This window comes from Neoarius graeffei, chromosome 14 (assembly GCF_027579695.1).
Source record: "Neoarius graeffei isolate fNeoGra1 chromosome 14, fNeoGra1.pri, whole genome shotgun sequence".
Classification (NCBI taxonomy): Eukaryota; Metazoa; Chordata; class Actinopteri; order Siluriformes; family Ariidae; genus Neoarius; species Neoarius graeffei.
The window spans coordinates 71,126,427-71,140,239 of record NC_083582.1 but is presented as its reverse complement, the minus strand read 5'-3'; the positions used below and the strand labels follow the sequence as shown (position 1 = coordinate 71,140,239).

The following is a 13,813-nucleotide window of genomic DNA, read 5'->3' as shown; positions in this document are numbered from 1 at the left end:
TAGAGAACGGCATCAAACAGCAGGTGATTGAGTGTTCCTAATAAAGTGGCATGTGTGTGTATATAAACAAACCTCGGACTGCCACAGCTGAGGAACTCTAGCCTACAGTCTACGAAAGATTATTGAGGCCTTCCAGCAAACACATAAATCACATGTCACACGACAAGATGATGAATTAATTTTCTTTATGTCTGGTAGCTATGGGTGTAACTATTTCTCTTTCACTGCTGCTCCAGCAATCCTTAATATTTAATACAATATTCAATGTATTTAATATCATATAATATCAAACACACAATGATGTTCATTAGAAACTCATAATACAGTACTATAATCCTGTATTTGGCTAAAAGAACAATGATTTGCTCTTATAGTTGCAAATGAGAATATTTTTCACTGTCAAGTTGTCAGTAAAATGGTACAGAGAGTCGTGTTGCCACCTCACAGCTCCAGGGCCCCCGGGTTACTGTCTGTCTGGAGTTTTGCATGTTCTCCCCGTGTTCACACACGTCTCCATTGGGTTCTCTGGTTATACATGCAGGGTGTGTTTCCACCACATGCCCAATGTTCCCAGGATAGGCTCTGCATCCACCACGCCCCGACCAGTTACTGAAGATGAATGAATGAATATCATCAGGAGCATAAAGCAGTTCACTGCTTGAGACAAATAGAGTTCATTCGACATAAACATTCATATAATACAGGTTCAGTTCATATTTATTTGCCATGATGCATAAAATGGGGTATATAGTCTAATCCCACATATTTTCAAATAACAATTAAATTACCGGGGCGGCACGGTGGTGTAGTGGTTAGCGCTGTCGCCTCACAGCAAGCAAGAAGGTCCAGGTTTCAGCCCCGTGGCCGGCGAGGGCCTTTCTGTGTGGAGTTTGCATGTTCTCCCCGTGTCCACGTGGGTTTCCTCCGGGTGCTCCGGTTTCCCCTACAGTCCAAAGACACGCAGGTTAGGTTAACTGGTGACTCTAAATTGAGCGTAGGTGTGAATGTGAGTGTGAATGGTTGTCTGTGTCTATGTGTCAGCCCTGTGATGACCTGGCGACTTGTCCAGGGTGTACCCCGCCTTTCGCCTGTAGTCAGCTGGGATAGGCTCCAGCTTGCCTGTGACCCTGTAGAACAGGATAAAGCGGCTACAGATGATGAGATGAGAATTAAATTACCTTCAAGTAACTCTCTAAGCTATTGTTTCATGTACCTCACAATATTTCTCTCTCTCTCTCTCTCTCTCTCTCTCTCTGTAGAGCTTAAGTGGCCAACATATAGCCAGTTTAAAGCCTATTAGTTATGCAAGTGCAAATAATAGGGGATACAATTACAGTCTGTATACACTGTGTACTGCACTGCATGTCCAACAGGGAGTCATTTAGAATGTTCAAATAACCTGATGTATACACTGCCATCAGTTCATCAAACCGTGTTCAGGGGAAGGGAAAAAAAAGAGTGATGAAACTACATGTGTGGTTTGAAAGTACCATGAGAAATATTTTATTATAATTAATTATGAAATACTGACACCTAGTGACAGCTTTGTGTTTACACAGATTAGATAGATTGATTGATGTCTTTTATATAGCAAAATTAAATTACATATTTTAAAGTATTTTAAACAAACATATTCAACAAGTTCACTGTTTGGTCAATTGAATGAATGAAAGAATGAATGAATTCTACAACAGAGATAAACACATTCTCTTTATTCCAGTCCACAAGGGCCGTGTGTGTGTGTGTGTGTGTGTGTGTGTGTGTGTGTGTGTGTGTGATATATACACACACACACTCCTATACAGTACTCTGTGTCACCTCATTTTTGTTCCCCAGTTAATCAGGAAGTCATTGATTACAACTTGAAAGTTCCTACACACTCCAGTCAACTCAAAAATGTACAATTTAAATGGGAAACATGCTTCAGTTACATTGTGTTCACTATAATTTCCAGGAGTGCCAATAATAGTGGCACATGTGTTTGTTGTTGAAAATAATTATTTCTTGGTGCAAGATTTGTTTTTCTGAATAAATTTATTTCAGTTAAAGGTGGATTTTTTGTAGCCCTTTTTACTCATCTGTTCAAGGGGTGCCAATAATTGTGTAGGGCAAGATAGATAGAAAGATAGATATAAAATGTGTGTGTGTGTGTGTGTGTGTGTGTGTGTGTGTGTGTGTTGCCATATAGTACAAGTTTTTCTAAATGTTAGCATACTTAAAGCATGAAGGGGTTCAACACACACACAAAGTATTTTTATTTTTGGGTGAGGTATTAATGCATATTTTGAGCAAATTCTGAGGAAATGTAGTGTTAGAGGAGTTACTCTTTCTACTTTTGAAGGTTTTGTATTAAAAAAAAAACAGACATTTAATCACATACATGCACACAAACACCAAAGCAAGTTTATTTATTTTTATTTACATTGATATTTTAACAGGATGCTTCTTCGCCAAAGTGATTTTCAAGAAGGTCCTGTGCACTGATGACACATCATATCGTGTTTTAAAAGATCACTTTTACTCTTCATTTTCCATTTTGAAGCCTGTGGTCAGTCAGCCTGCCTGCTTGTGTGTGTGTGTGTGTGTGTGTCAGGCCTCAGTGGTGGTGCTGGGTGGAGATATTTCTCTGAGTGAACACACTGAAGCTCCGAGTCTCTCTCCAGCCCTATCAGACCCAGCTCAGCTGCCTGAGTGCATTTACTGAGGGATCATCATATTGCCACACCACTATACCACACACACACACACACACACACACACACAGAGAGAGAGGGGACCGAAGCAAGGCTGAGGGGTTACGCTGCTATAACCCATCCCAAACTATACCCTGTGCACTTCCTTTAGATCCCTATTTCTTACTTATGGATAAATTTCACAATAATATCTGAGGTCTTAACTGTCCCTCAATCTCTGTTCCAATAAATATCGCATGTGCCTTCACTCCTCATTTAATTTATTTATGTATTTAGTTTATATTGTAATCTCGACAATTCCTCGATTTATTTTTAAATCTTTAAAAAAAATTTCAAAATAATTCCTTTTATTCTGATTTCATTTTTCATTATGTATGTGTACACTTGGGTGGGGGTGGGGGGTCTCTGAAGCACTCTTTGGTTGTCCCTCTCTGGAACATCTTAAAGGTTTTATGTAGAACCCGACAAATGAGATTTTTCCTATCATGTTTACTCCTTCCAAGCACGATCCTTTTAGGAAGTTAAGCACCCATTAAGTATAATTTAAGAACCCATAAAAGCTTCCCTTTTCTAAGCGGACTCATATACTGCAGTTGCATGCTGCATGCAGGGGGGGAAAGGGAGGGGAAATGAGACCATTCCAATACTTTTCTTGGATTTTTTTTAAAGATGGTGTAATGAAAAGGGAAATCGAGACTGAATTGGTGTAGAAAATAAGTGACTATCCACCTTCCAGATTTGTTCCAAAATATATTCTGAATTTTCTTTTTTTTTCCCCAGATTTGGACTTGAGTGCCTTAAATCCCCATGCTTTTCTATACTTCCCAGTTCTGCTCAATGATTTCTATCAAATTTATCATCTATTATAGTCAGTGAAAGTGAATTATTTACTTACTTCAATCCACATTTCTGTTCATTTGATTCACCATCTTCCTCTTACCACAGTGTAAAAGGGTCAAAAGTAAAAGCATAATTCTCTAGATGAACATGTTCTGATCTATGGTCCGTGTGGGTTTTATATTATGAAAGATAATAACGAAACCCTTCACTATTTATAAAGTTGTATTTAAGGAGCTGATCTCAAGGTTGGTTGAGATGTAGAAGGAACAGACTGAGGATTTACAGGAGCGCAGCTACGTCTCTCTCCATCTCTTCAAAAGGGTGATTGGGGTCATAGCTGTCCAAAACATAAAATAAACACAACAGTCAGAATAGAATAGTCCAGAAAAGAAAACTGAAAAAAAAATCCAAGATTATTTGGATAATGAGTCAATATAGAGGTGGTTTACAGTAAAAAAAAAAAGTTGATGAGATTTATGTAATTATTTTCAATAAATATTAACATCACACCAATTAGCAGGTTTGCTTTTTTTTCATTTTTAATTTATCCAGTTCGGGTCAATCTGTAAACGAAGATTATAATAAAAGACAAAAAAAAATGGAATTTTAGCATCATGACAGATAAGATATTAATTTTTATGAAGTGAGGCAACAGAGGGCGGCATGGTGGTGTAGTGGTTAGCGCTGTCGCCTCACAGCAAGAAGGTTCTGGGTTCGAGCCCCGGGGCCGGCGAGGGCCTTTCTGCGTGGAGTTTGCATGTTCTCCCCGTGTCCGCGTGGGTTTCCTCCGGGTGCTCTCGTTTCCCCCACAGTCCAAAGACATGCAGGTTAGGTTAACTGGTGACTCTAAATTGAGCGTAGGTGTGAATGTGAGTGTGAATGGTTGTCTGTGTCTATGTGTCAGCCCTGTGATGACCTGGCGACTTGTCCAGGGTGTACCCCGCCTTTCGCCCGTAGTCAGCTGGGATAGGCTCCAGCTTGCCTGCGACCCTGTAGAACAGGATAAAGCGGCTAGAGATAATGAGATGAGATGAGGCAACAGATGTGGTCTCAATAAATACTAGTTATACTGTAGATATAAAATCTAAAATCAATTGAGCAAATAAATGTCATTTAAATCACAGGCACTACTGTATTTATATTCCTAAATATGAGGATAAATAAAACCTACCAATATATTTACTTCAGTTCACCTTAAACTCATATGAAATGATTACAAATATTGAAAATATATTGAATAGAGCAAATGTGTCTGAATTCTGTCATTATGAGATTATGATCTAATACTAGGCATATCAGGTGGAAATTCAAATTCAATCCAAATTGCTTGAAACTGCTCACTGAATTCAGAATTGAATGTAGAAGAACAAACTTTTTAAAGAATTAAAATGTTTGTCCGTTCTTGAGATATTACAAATCAAAGATTGAAAAAAAAACAGCTTAATTTTTAGAAAACTGCCGTAATATTCTGTATGAGGATCACATGGTCCAGAATGGGCCTCATTAACCAATGAGATCAAATGTTTTTTTCTTAACTTTTTTCTATTTTTCAAAATATTTACATGGAGATTGGCAGGCACAGACAGTTATATACGTAACAAAGTTTGAAAAATTACTAAAAACAAATTATGGAAATTCGTATTTAATTAATATTGATTATGCTAATTAGGTAAAACATTAAATCGGTACACTCAATAAAAAAGTAATAAAAGATTATTTCTAATGCCCACTTCACGCTCTGTAGGCCTTTGTATTTCTCAAAAGTAGGGCCTAGTAGTGCTTAAAGAATATAAATGATTATTTTGATTAATATTCACAGCTTTCAAGGCAAACCTCGAAAAAACTGTCTGATCCACATCCAATAAACAATTCACATTAAATGAACTGAAATTGAGACTCGCATTTCTGACTTCTGGTTTTTTTTTAATATCATTCCGACCACTAAGATCTCAATATTTTTCATCAAAACAACTACAGTTATATTCTAAAATAGTTATCTATTTACAGGAATCAGTCTGATTTGAAAAATAAGTAGGTAAAGCGATGAAAACTCACTTCAAAGTCTCCTGTGAATCAACATCAAAACTAGCAGAACATTTTGCGAAACAGTGCGAGCGAGAGAACATCCCTATAAAAGTTATCTGATTTGATATTCACAAGTAATCCAGTCAGAAACCCATCAGAAGAGAGAGAGAGAGAGCGTGACCGCTTTCCCGTGACTCAAAAGAAAATCACTGGCAGTTTTCCGACGTCACGAGAGCAAAGTTTTTACTCTGTTGTACCGACTTCAGCCTGCTGTTACTCCCAAAGTACAGAGCAGATCTTAAAGAGAGAAATTTCTTTGGAAAGGAGAGATTATAAGCTTTTTAATGATAGTATTCACAGTAGAAAATATTCAAGAGTTAAGCAATGACACATTTGGAAACTTAGATGAGCGTCTGCATGGACAATTTTCACAGCACGGCCAGCGAGCGTCTGATATGCCTACTAATAAATTTAAGGTTATTAATACTATTTCTAGACATTTTAATTACATTTCTCATTTTAAACTTGAAAATCTATAGTCTCTTAGCAGCTCATTAATCTAATATTCTAATTTGTTTTATGAGAAACATAAAGGAAATACATACGTTCAATTGAGGTCATGTTTTTTTGCCGTGTTGTTTGATGCAAAAAAACAGACAGATTTTAGTTTTCTATTCATCATCAGATGGTCAACTCGATTTACTTAATATTAAATTCGCTTGATAGCCAGATATAGACCATTGTCTGAAAGTATCAGCAGTTTATAACTGTATGTTTCATACCGTCTGTATGGCAACCCATCTGCAGTGACAAGAAACTTCTCAAAGTTCCAGCGGATGTCATTGACTTTAATCGGAGACCAGTAGAGTCTCTTGATGTCTCCAATGATAGGGTTCATGGAAGGCAGAGACTCCTGCAAACAATTCAGAGGTGAACATGGCATCTCTTCTGTTAACTAGTTAATACTACCTGTTTACACACCTCCCAAAAACATGCATAGGCTTTGGAAAAAATTGCATCAGATGTGAATGTGTGTGTGTGAATGTGTGTTTGCATGGTGTCAAGGTGTGTATCCTTTATAGGAGTGTGTGATACAACCAATACAGTGGTACTTGAAAGTTTGTGAACCCTTTAGAATTTTCTATATTTCTGCATAAATATGATCTAAAACATCACCAGATTTTCACACAAGTCTTAAAAGTAGATAAAGAGAACCCAGTTAAACAAATGAGACAAAAATATTATACTTGGTCATTTATTTATTGAGGAAAATGAGCCAATATTGCATATCTGTGAGTGGCAAAAGTATGTGAACCTTTGCTTTCAGTATCTGGTGTGACCCCCTTGTGCAGCAATAACTGCAACTAAACGTTTGCGGTAACTGTTGATCAGTCCTGCACACCGGCTTGGAGGAATTTTAGCCCGTTCCTCCATACAGAACAGCTTCAACTCTGGGATGTTGGTGGGTTTCCTCACATGAACTGCTCGCTTCAGGTCCTTCCACAACATTTCCATTGGATTAAGGTCAGGACTTTGACTTGGCCATTCCAAAACATTCACTTTATTCTTCTTTAACCATTCTTTGGTAGAATGACTTGTGTGCTTAGGGTCGTTGTCTTGCTGCATGACCCACCTTCTCTTGAGATTCAGTTCATGGACAGATGTCCTGACATTTTCCTATAGAATTCGCTGGTATAATTCAGAATTCATTGTTCCATCAATGATGGAAAGCCGTCCTGGCCCAGATGCAGCAAAACAGGCCCAAACCATGATACTACCACCACCATGTTTCACAGATGGGATAAGGTTCTTATGCTGGAATGCAGTGTTTTCCTTTCTCCAAACATAACGCTTCTCATTTCAACCAAAAATTCTATTTTGATCTCATCTGTCCACAAAACATTTTTCCAATAGCCTTCTGGCTTGTCCATGTGATCTTTAGCAAACTGCAGACGAGCAGCAATGTTCTTTTTGGAGAGCAGTGGTTTTCTCCTTGCAACCCTGCCATGCACACCATTGTTGTTCAGTGTTCTCCTGATGGTGCACTCATGAACATTAACATTAGCCAATGTGAGAGAGGCCTTCAGTTGCTTAGAAGTTACCCTGGGGTCCTTTGTGACCTTGCCGACTATTACACGCCTTGCTCTTGGAGTGATCTTTGTTGGTTGACCACTCCTGGGGAGGGTAACAATGGTCTTGAATTTCCTCCATTTGTATACAATCTGTGTGACTGTGGATTGGTGGAGTCCAAACTCTTTAGAGATGGTTTTGTAACCTTTTCCAGCCTGATGAGCATCAACAATGCTTTTTCTGAGGTCCTCAGAAATTTCCTTTGTTTGTGCCATGATACACTTCCACAAACATGTGTTGTGAAGATCAGACTTTGATAGATCCCTGTTCTTTCAATAAAACAGGGTGCCAACTCACACCTGATTGTCATCCCATTGATTGAAAACACCTGACTCTAATTTCACCTTCAAATTAACTGCTAATCCTAGAGGTTCACATACTTTTGCCACTCACAGATATGTAATATTGGATCATTTTCCTCAATAAATAAATGACCAAGTATCATATTTTTGTCTCATTTGTTTAACTGGGTTCTCTTTATCTACTTTTAGGACTTGTGTGAAAATCTGATGATGTTTTACGTCATATTTATGCAGAAATATAGAAAATTCTAAAGGGTTCACAAACTTTCAAGCACCACTGTATGTAATGTCTAGTTGAACTCTACAGCAATTGAACTCTAATCATCCATCAGCAAACTTTAGTATCTTTTAATTAAACTGCAGTTTCTGTTCCAAGGTAAAACACACACATGCTTGTCATCTTCAGAATATTAATAACTTGCCTTCAGGAAGGAGTATAGTGGTTCCTCATTCAGCCCATTAACCTCGATTTTACTGAACATGGGGAACTTTGGGATGAAACCGCCGCCAGGTCTGACACACCGCAGGACGTCCAGAGTCTCGTGATTCTCCTCTGAGAAAGAAGAAAAATGGATGTAACACAATTACAGGGCTTTTAACCACTGTGATATTCATTCTATGATATTTACACTGCCTGTCAAAGGTGCCTTATGTTTTATTACCATTTATTCACCGAAGACAATGCAAGATGTTACAAAATATGCAAGAACAAAGATGTAAGTCCGGAACAAACTCCATCTCAGCATGCCTCTTGTTCAGTTCTTCCCTCAGCAGCATGCATACCCGAGTCCTAACACCTGCAGCTTGTTTCCTACTCATCGTGCAGCATTATACTCTTCTTAGTTTCAGTACTCTTATTAGGTTTTGATCATAATTCCATTCTATACACATCCAGAGAATATTTTCATTTATTTCTATATTATTTGTAATTTAAATTATTTATATTTTTATAAGCACTTGTAAATTAGGTATGAAGACCCAGTTTTGAGAACCGAATAAAGATTAATGTGTTGTGTTACACCATAAATGTGCTCTCATGCTATTTCTTTGTCAGAGATCAGAGCTAATATTCTAGTTAAAGTGTTTCGTGTTAATCCCTGCATTCTGTCTGTGCTCGTTTACTCTACGTATCACTCTGAACCTGAAATAGAGGCTTTGCACCATCATGTGACCCCATAGCAACAGTAACTACGCCACCATGACAGGAGGCACGCTTGGAGTGGTTAATTCAGCCGAGTTAGTTGTTATTGACCGGTATGGGAAGATTTTGCAGTGTTTTTGGATGTGCAAATCATTTTGAATGAAACAAAGACATCGGATTTTTTTAATTTACCAAAAATAATTCATTATCCGGGGGAAAAACAAGAGATATTTCTAAATGTAGAAGGGAAAAATGAGGAAAAAACATTCAGCAGGACTTGATGTCGAACAAAGAGGTCAAAAACCAGATTAGTATACTCAGTTCATTTGCACACACAAAAAAAGTTCACAGCTGCAGCAGGGTGGCACGGTGGTGTAGTGGTTAGCACTGTCACCTCACAGCAAGAAGGTTCTGGGTTCGAGCCCCGTGGCCGGCGAGGGCCTTTCTGTGCGGAGTTTGCATGTTCTCCCCGTGTCCGCGTGGGTTTCCTCCGGGCGCTCCGGTTTCCCCCACAGTCCAAAGACATGCAGGTTAGGTTAACTGGTGACTCTAAATTGACCGTAGGTGTGAATGTGAGTGTGAATGGTTGTCTGTGTCTATGTGTCAGCCCTGTGATGACCTGGCGACTTGTCCAGGGTGTACCCCGCCTTTCGCCCGTAGTCAGCTGGGATAGGCTCCAGCTTGCCTGCAACCCTGTAGAACAGGATAAAGCGGCTAGAGATAATGAGATGAGATGAGACAACTGCAGCACGGTGCTCATTCTTATACAGTGAAGTGAACATGAGCCTCAACACAGCAGCTCTGCATAGCCTCACCTTCACTGAGACTTAAAGTGCATTTAAAGTACATTCGGGGATCCTTCAGAGGGCGTTGTGCATGCACTTGGGAGCCAGTCATTATGGGAAACACCTGATGATGATTTGAGTGCAGTCAGGACACTCATATAAGGACTCCGAGGCTTTGGGAAGTATTATCATTATTACTGTCACATTAGTTTCTCGCCATGTTTATGACTCTGCTTTCAGTTTCGTTTGTGTTTTGTTTTTGTAAATATCACACCTGCTAATAAACACTCTTCCTCCACTTAGATCCGTCTACCATCACATACCTGACAGAATACTTCGCAAAATCTCTGTGAAAACAGCGTCCTTATATGCATGTGCTGATTGTGCTCAAATCAGCATCAGGTGTTTCCCATAAAAACTGGCTCCCAAGCACGCGCACAATGCGCTTTAAAGGATCCCTAAATGTACATGCGCTTTAAGTCTCGGTGAAGGTGAGGCTGCACAGAGCTGCTGTGCTGCTCATGTTCACTTCACTGTATATGAATGAGCACCACGCTGCAGTTGTGATTTTTTTTTTTTTTTTTAATTCTTACCTTGTGGAAATGAAATGAGCATGCCGTTGGATTTTTGACCTCTCCGTTCAACACCAAGTCCCGCTGAATGTTTTTCCCCCCTTCTACATTAAGAAACTTCTCTAGTTTTTTCCCCGATAATGAATTCATCTCATCTCATCTCATTATCTCTAGCCGCTTTATCCTGTTCTACAGGGTCGCAGGCAAGCTGGAGCCTATCCCAGCTGACTACGGGCGAAAGGCGGGGTACACCCTGGACAAGTCGCCAGGTCATCACAGGGCTGACACATAGACAACCATTCACACTCACATTCACACCTACGGTCAATTTAGAGTCACCAGTTAACCTAACCTGCATGTCTTTGGACTGTGGGGGAAACTGGAGCACCTGGAGGAAACCCACACGGACACGGGGAGAACATGCAAACTCCACACAGAAAGGCCCTCGCCGGCCACGGGGCTCGAACCCGGACCTTCTTGCTGTGAGGCAACAGCGCTAACCACTACACCACCGTGCCGCCCCTGATAATGATAATGAATTACTTTTGGTAAATTAAAAAAATCTGATGTCTTTGTTTCATTAAAAATGATTTGCGCATTCAAAAATGCAGCAAAACCTTCCCATATCGCTCAATAACAACTAACTTGTCTGAATGAAGCATTACAAGTGTGCCCCCTGTCATGGCGCCCTAGTTACCACTGCCGTGGGGTCACGTGATGGTGAAAAGCCTCTATAGAGTTGTGTGATGTACTGATTACAGTCATGTCTGTTCACTTCCAGGTTTCACCAGCTAGTCTTTACTGTAAGTTCTGTGTCTATAATCCAGTTTAGTTTTGTTCCTTCTTCACTCACTGTTTTCATAAAATGTCTACAGTTATATAGTCTTTCATTGTTACAGATATTTGTATTTAAGCATTATTAAAAGCAAGTGTGTTTGCAGAATAAACCAGTTAAGCCTACAAAGGACTTCAGGACAATAAAGCACTTCATGGGGGGAAAAGTGGAAGATTGTAGACTGGCCAAGTCAATCACCAGACCTTAACCTACACTCCCAGTCCACTTTATGATGCAGTTATCTAATCAGCCAATCCTGTGACAGCAGCACGATGCATAAAATCATGCAGATACAAATCAAGAACTTCAGTTAATGTTCACGATGTTCAAACATCAGAATGGGAAAAATTGTGATCTCAAAGTGTGACTTTCTTTCACTGTGGCATGGGTGTTGGTTTGAGCCAGATGGACCGGTTTGAGTATTTCAGAAACAGCTGATCTCCTGGGGTTTTCACACACAACAGTCTCTAGAGTTTACACAGACTGGTGCGAAAAACAAAAAACATTGAGTTGAGTGAGCAACAGTTCTGTGGGTGGAAACAAACGCCTTGTTGATAAGAGAGGTCAGAGGAAAATGGTCAGGTTGGTTCAAGCTGCCAGGAAGGATATAATAAATCGTATAATCACTCTTTACAACTGTGGTGAGCAGAAAAGCATCTCAGCATGCAACAGCAGAAGACCACATTGGGTTCCACTCCTGCAGCCAAGAACTGGGATCTTAGAATCAAGAACAAGTTCCTATTAAAGTGGCCGGTGAGTGTAATTGACCATCATTTCACCTCCTGAAGGGTGAAACCACTCCAGAACAAACAACAACTGAAAGAAGTTGTATTATAAGCCTGAAAAAGCATCACAAAAAAAAAAAAATGCAACAGTTAGGTGATGCAGTTATTGAAAGCAAGGGATATGCAACCAAATATCAAATGTGTTCCAATACTTTTGTTCACCTAAAGACTTGGATGGTCTGCCACCAAAGGTACCATGTTCTAAGTTGTTTAAGACATCTAGATGTAAATATCAGGAAATGAATGCTGAAATTCTGATCGATCATCTCATATTCATCTTTAATCTCAAACCCAAATGTTTTCAATGTGTAGCAAAAAAAAAAAAAAGGCATTGCCATTCCAATACTTTCAGAGGGGACTGTATGTGTAAAATCATGCAGATACAGATCAAGAGCTTCACTTAATGTTGACATGAAACAGAATGAGGGGGTAAAAAAAGTGATCTCAGTGACTGACCATGACAGGTTGTAGGTTCCAGACAGGTTGGTATGAGTATTCCAGAAATGGCTGATCTCCTGGGAGTTTCATGCACAACAGTCTTTCGAGTTTACACAGAATGTAATGTGAATATTGATGAGCAGAGCAATATGATCATCATCATCACTTTCTTCTCCCTTGTCCAGCACTGTTGCCAGGTCAGGGTCCATGTGGACCCTATTAATCCACAAGTCATTATTAATTGGAGCATAGTTTTACGCCAGATGCCCTTCCTGCCGCAACCCTCCCATTTCTGGGTTTGGGAAACAACTGTTCACACACATGGACAATTTAGAGTTGCCAGTTAGCCTGACTGCATGTCTTTGGACTGTGGGGGAAACCGGAGCACCCAGAGGAAACCCATGCAGACACGGGGAGAACATACAAACTCCACACAGAAAGGCCCTCATCAGCCACTGGGCTCAAACCCAGAACCTTTTTGCTGTGAGGCGACAGTGCTAACCACTACACCACCGTACCGCCCAGCAGAGCAACATGATGAAATGATCAAAAGAACACCAGCCAAATACAAAGGTCTGGTTCATCCTGCAGATCTTCAAGACTATATTTCAGTAGTTAGTTCAGATTCCATGGCCCATGCTGAATCAAAGTGTTGGTTGTTGTTTCTTTTCTTACCAGGTGCCTGTAGTCCAAACTGATTGCATGAGAATCCCAGAATGGTGAAGTTCTCACCACCAAACCTGTCCATGAGTGCATTCAGCTGATGGTACTGAAATCACAGGAACACACATCACATTACATTACAGGCATTTGGCAGATGCTCTTATCCAGAGCGATATACAACATACCCAGAGCAGCCTGGGGAGCAGTTGGGGGTTTGGTGCCTTGAGGGCACTTCAGCCATTCCTGCTAGTCCAGGGAATTGAACTGGCAACCTTTTGATCCCAAAGCTGCTTCTCTAACCATTAGGTTGTGGCTTCTCCCCACACACTGCTCTTCACTGAGGCTTGCTGTCATGAATACCTCACCATTAATCTGTTCTTGTACTTTTTGATAAAATTGCTGATCTATGACGCCTTCTAAATTTGTCGTGGATGAAGAATCTTAGAAATATTGTATCCTGATATATTCATATACAGATCTACGAGAATTTTGGCAAACATTTGACATCACATTTCAATCATTTCACTGCACAATAACGACACAGTTCTTTCATAAACCTGAATACAATTTATTTAAATTAAATGAAATATCTTTTTTTTTAAGA

General features: G+C 39.8%; 1 protein-coding gene across 1 annotated transcript; it reads right to left on the bottom strand.

The window, feature by feature from the left end:
• Positions 1-3,812: 3,812 nt before the first annotated feature.
• On the bottom strand, positions 3,813-13,294 carry gpx9 (glutathione peroxidase 9). The gene is made up of 4 exons (XM_060939075.1): positions 13,222-13,294; positions 8,413-8,543; positions 6,341-6,471; positions 3,813-3,870 (listed from the first exon to the last, which is right to left on the bottom strand). Exons 1-4 carry the CDS (start codon positions 13,292-13,294, stop codon positions 3,813-3,815), a joined length of 393 nt encoding a protein of 130 aa, XP_060795058.1.
• Between the last annotated feature and the right edge of the window lie 519 nt (positions 13,295-13,813).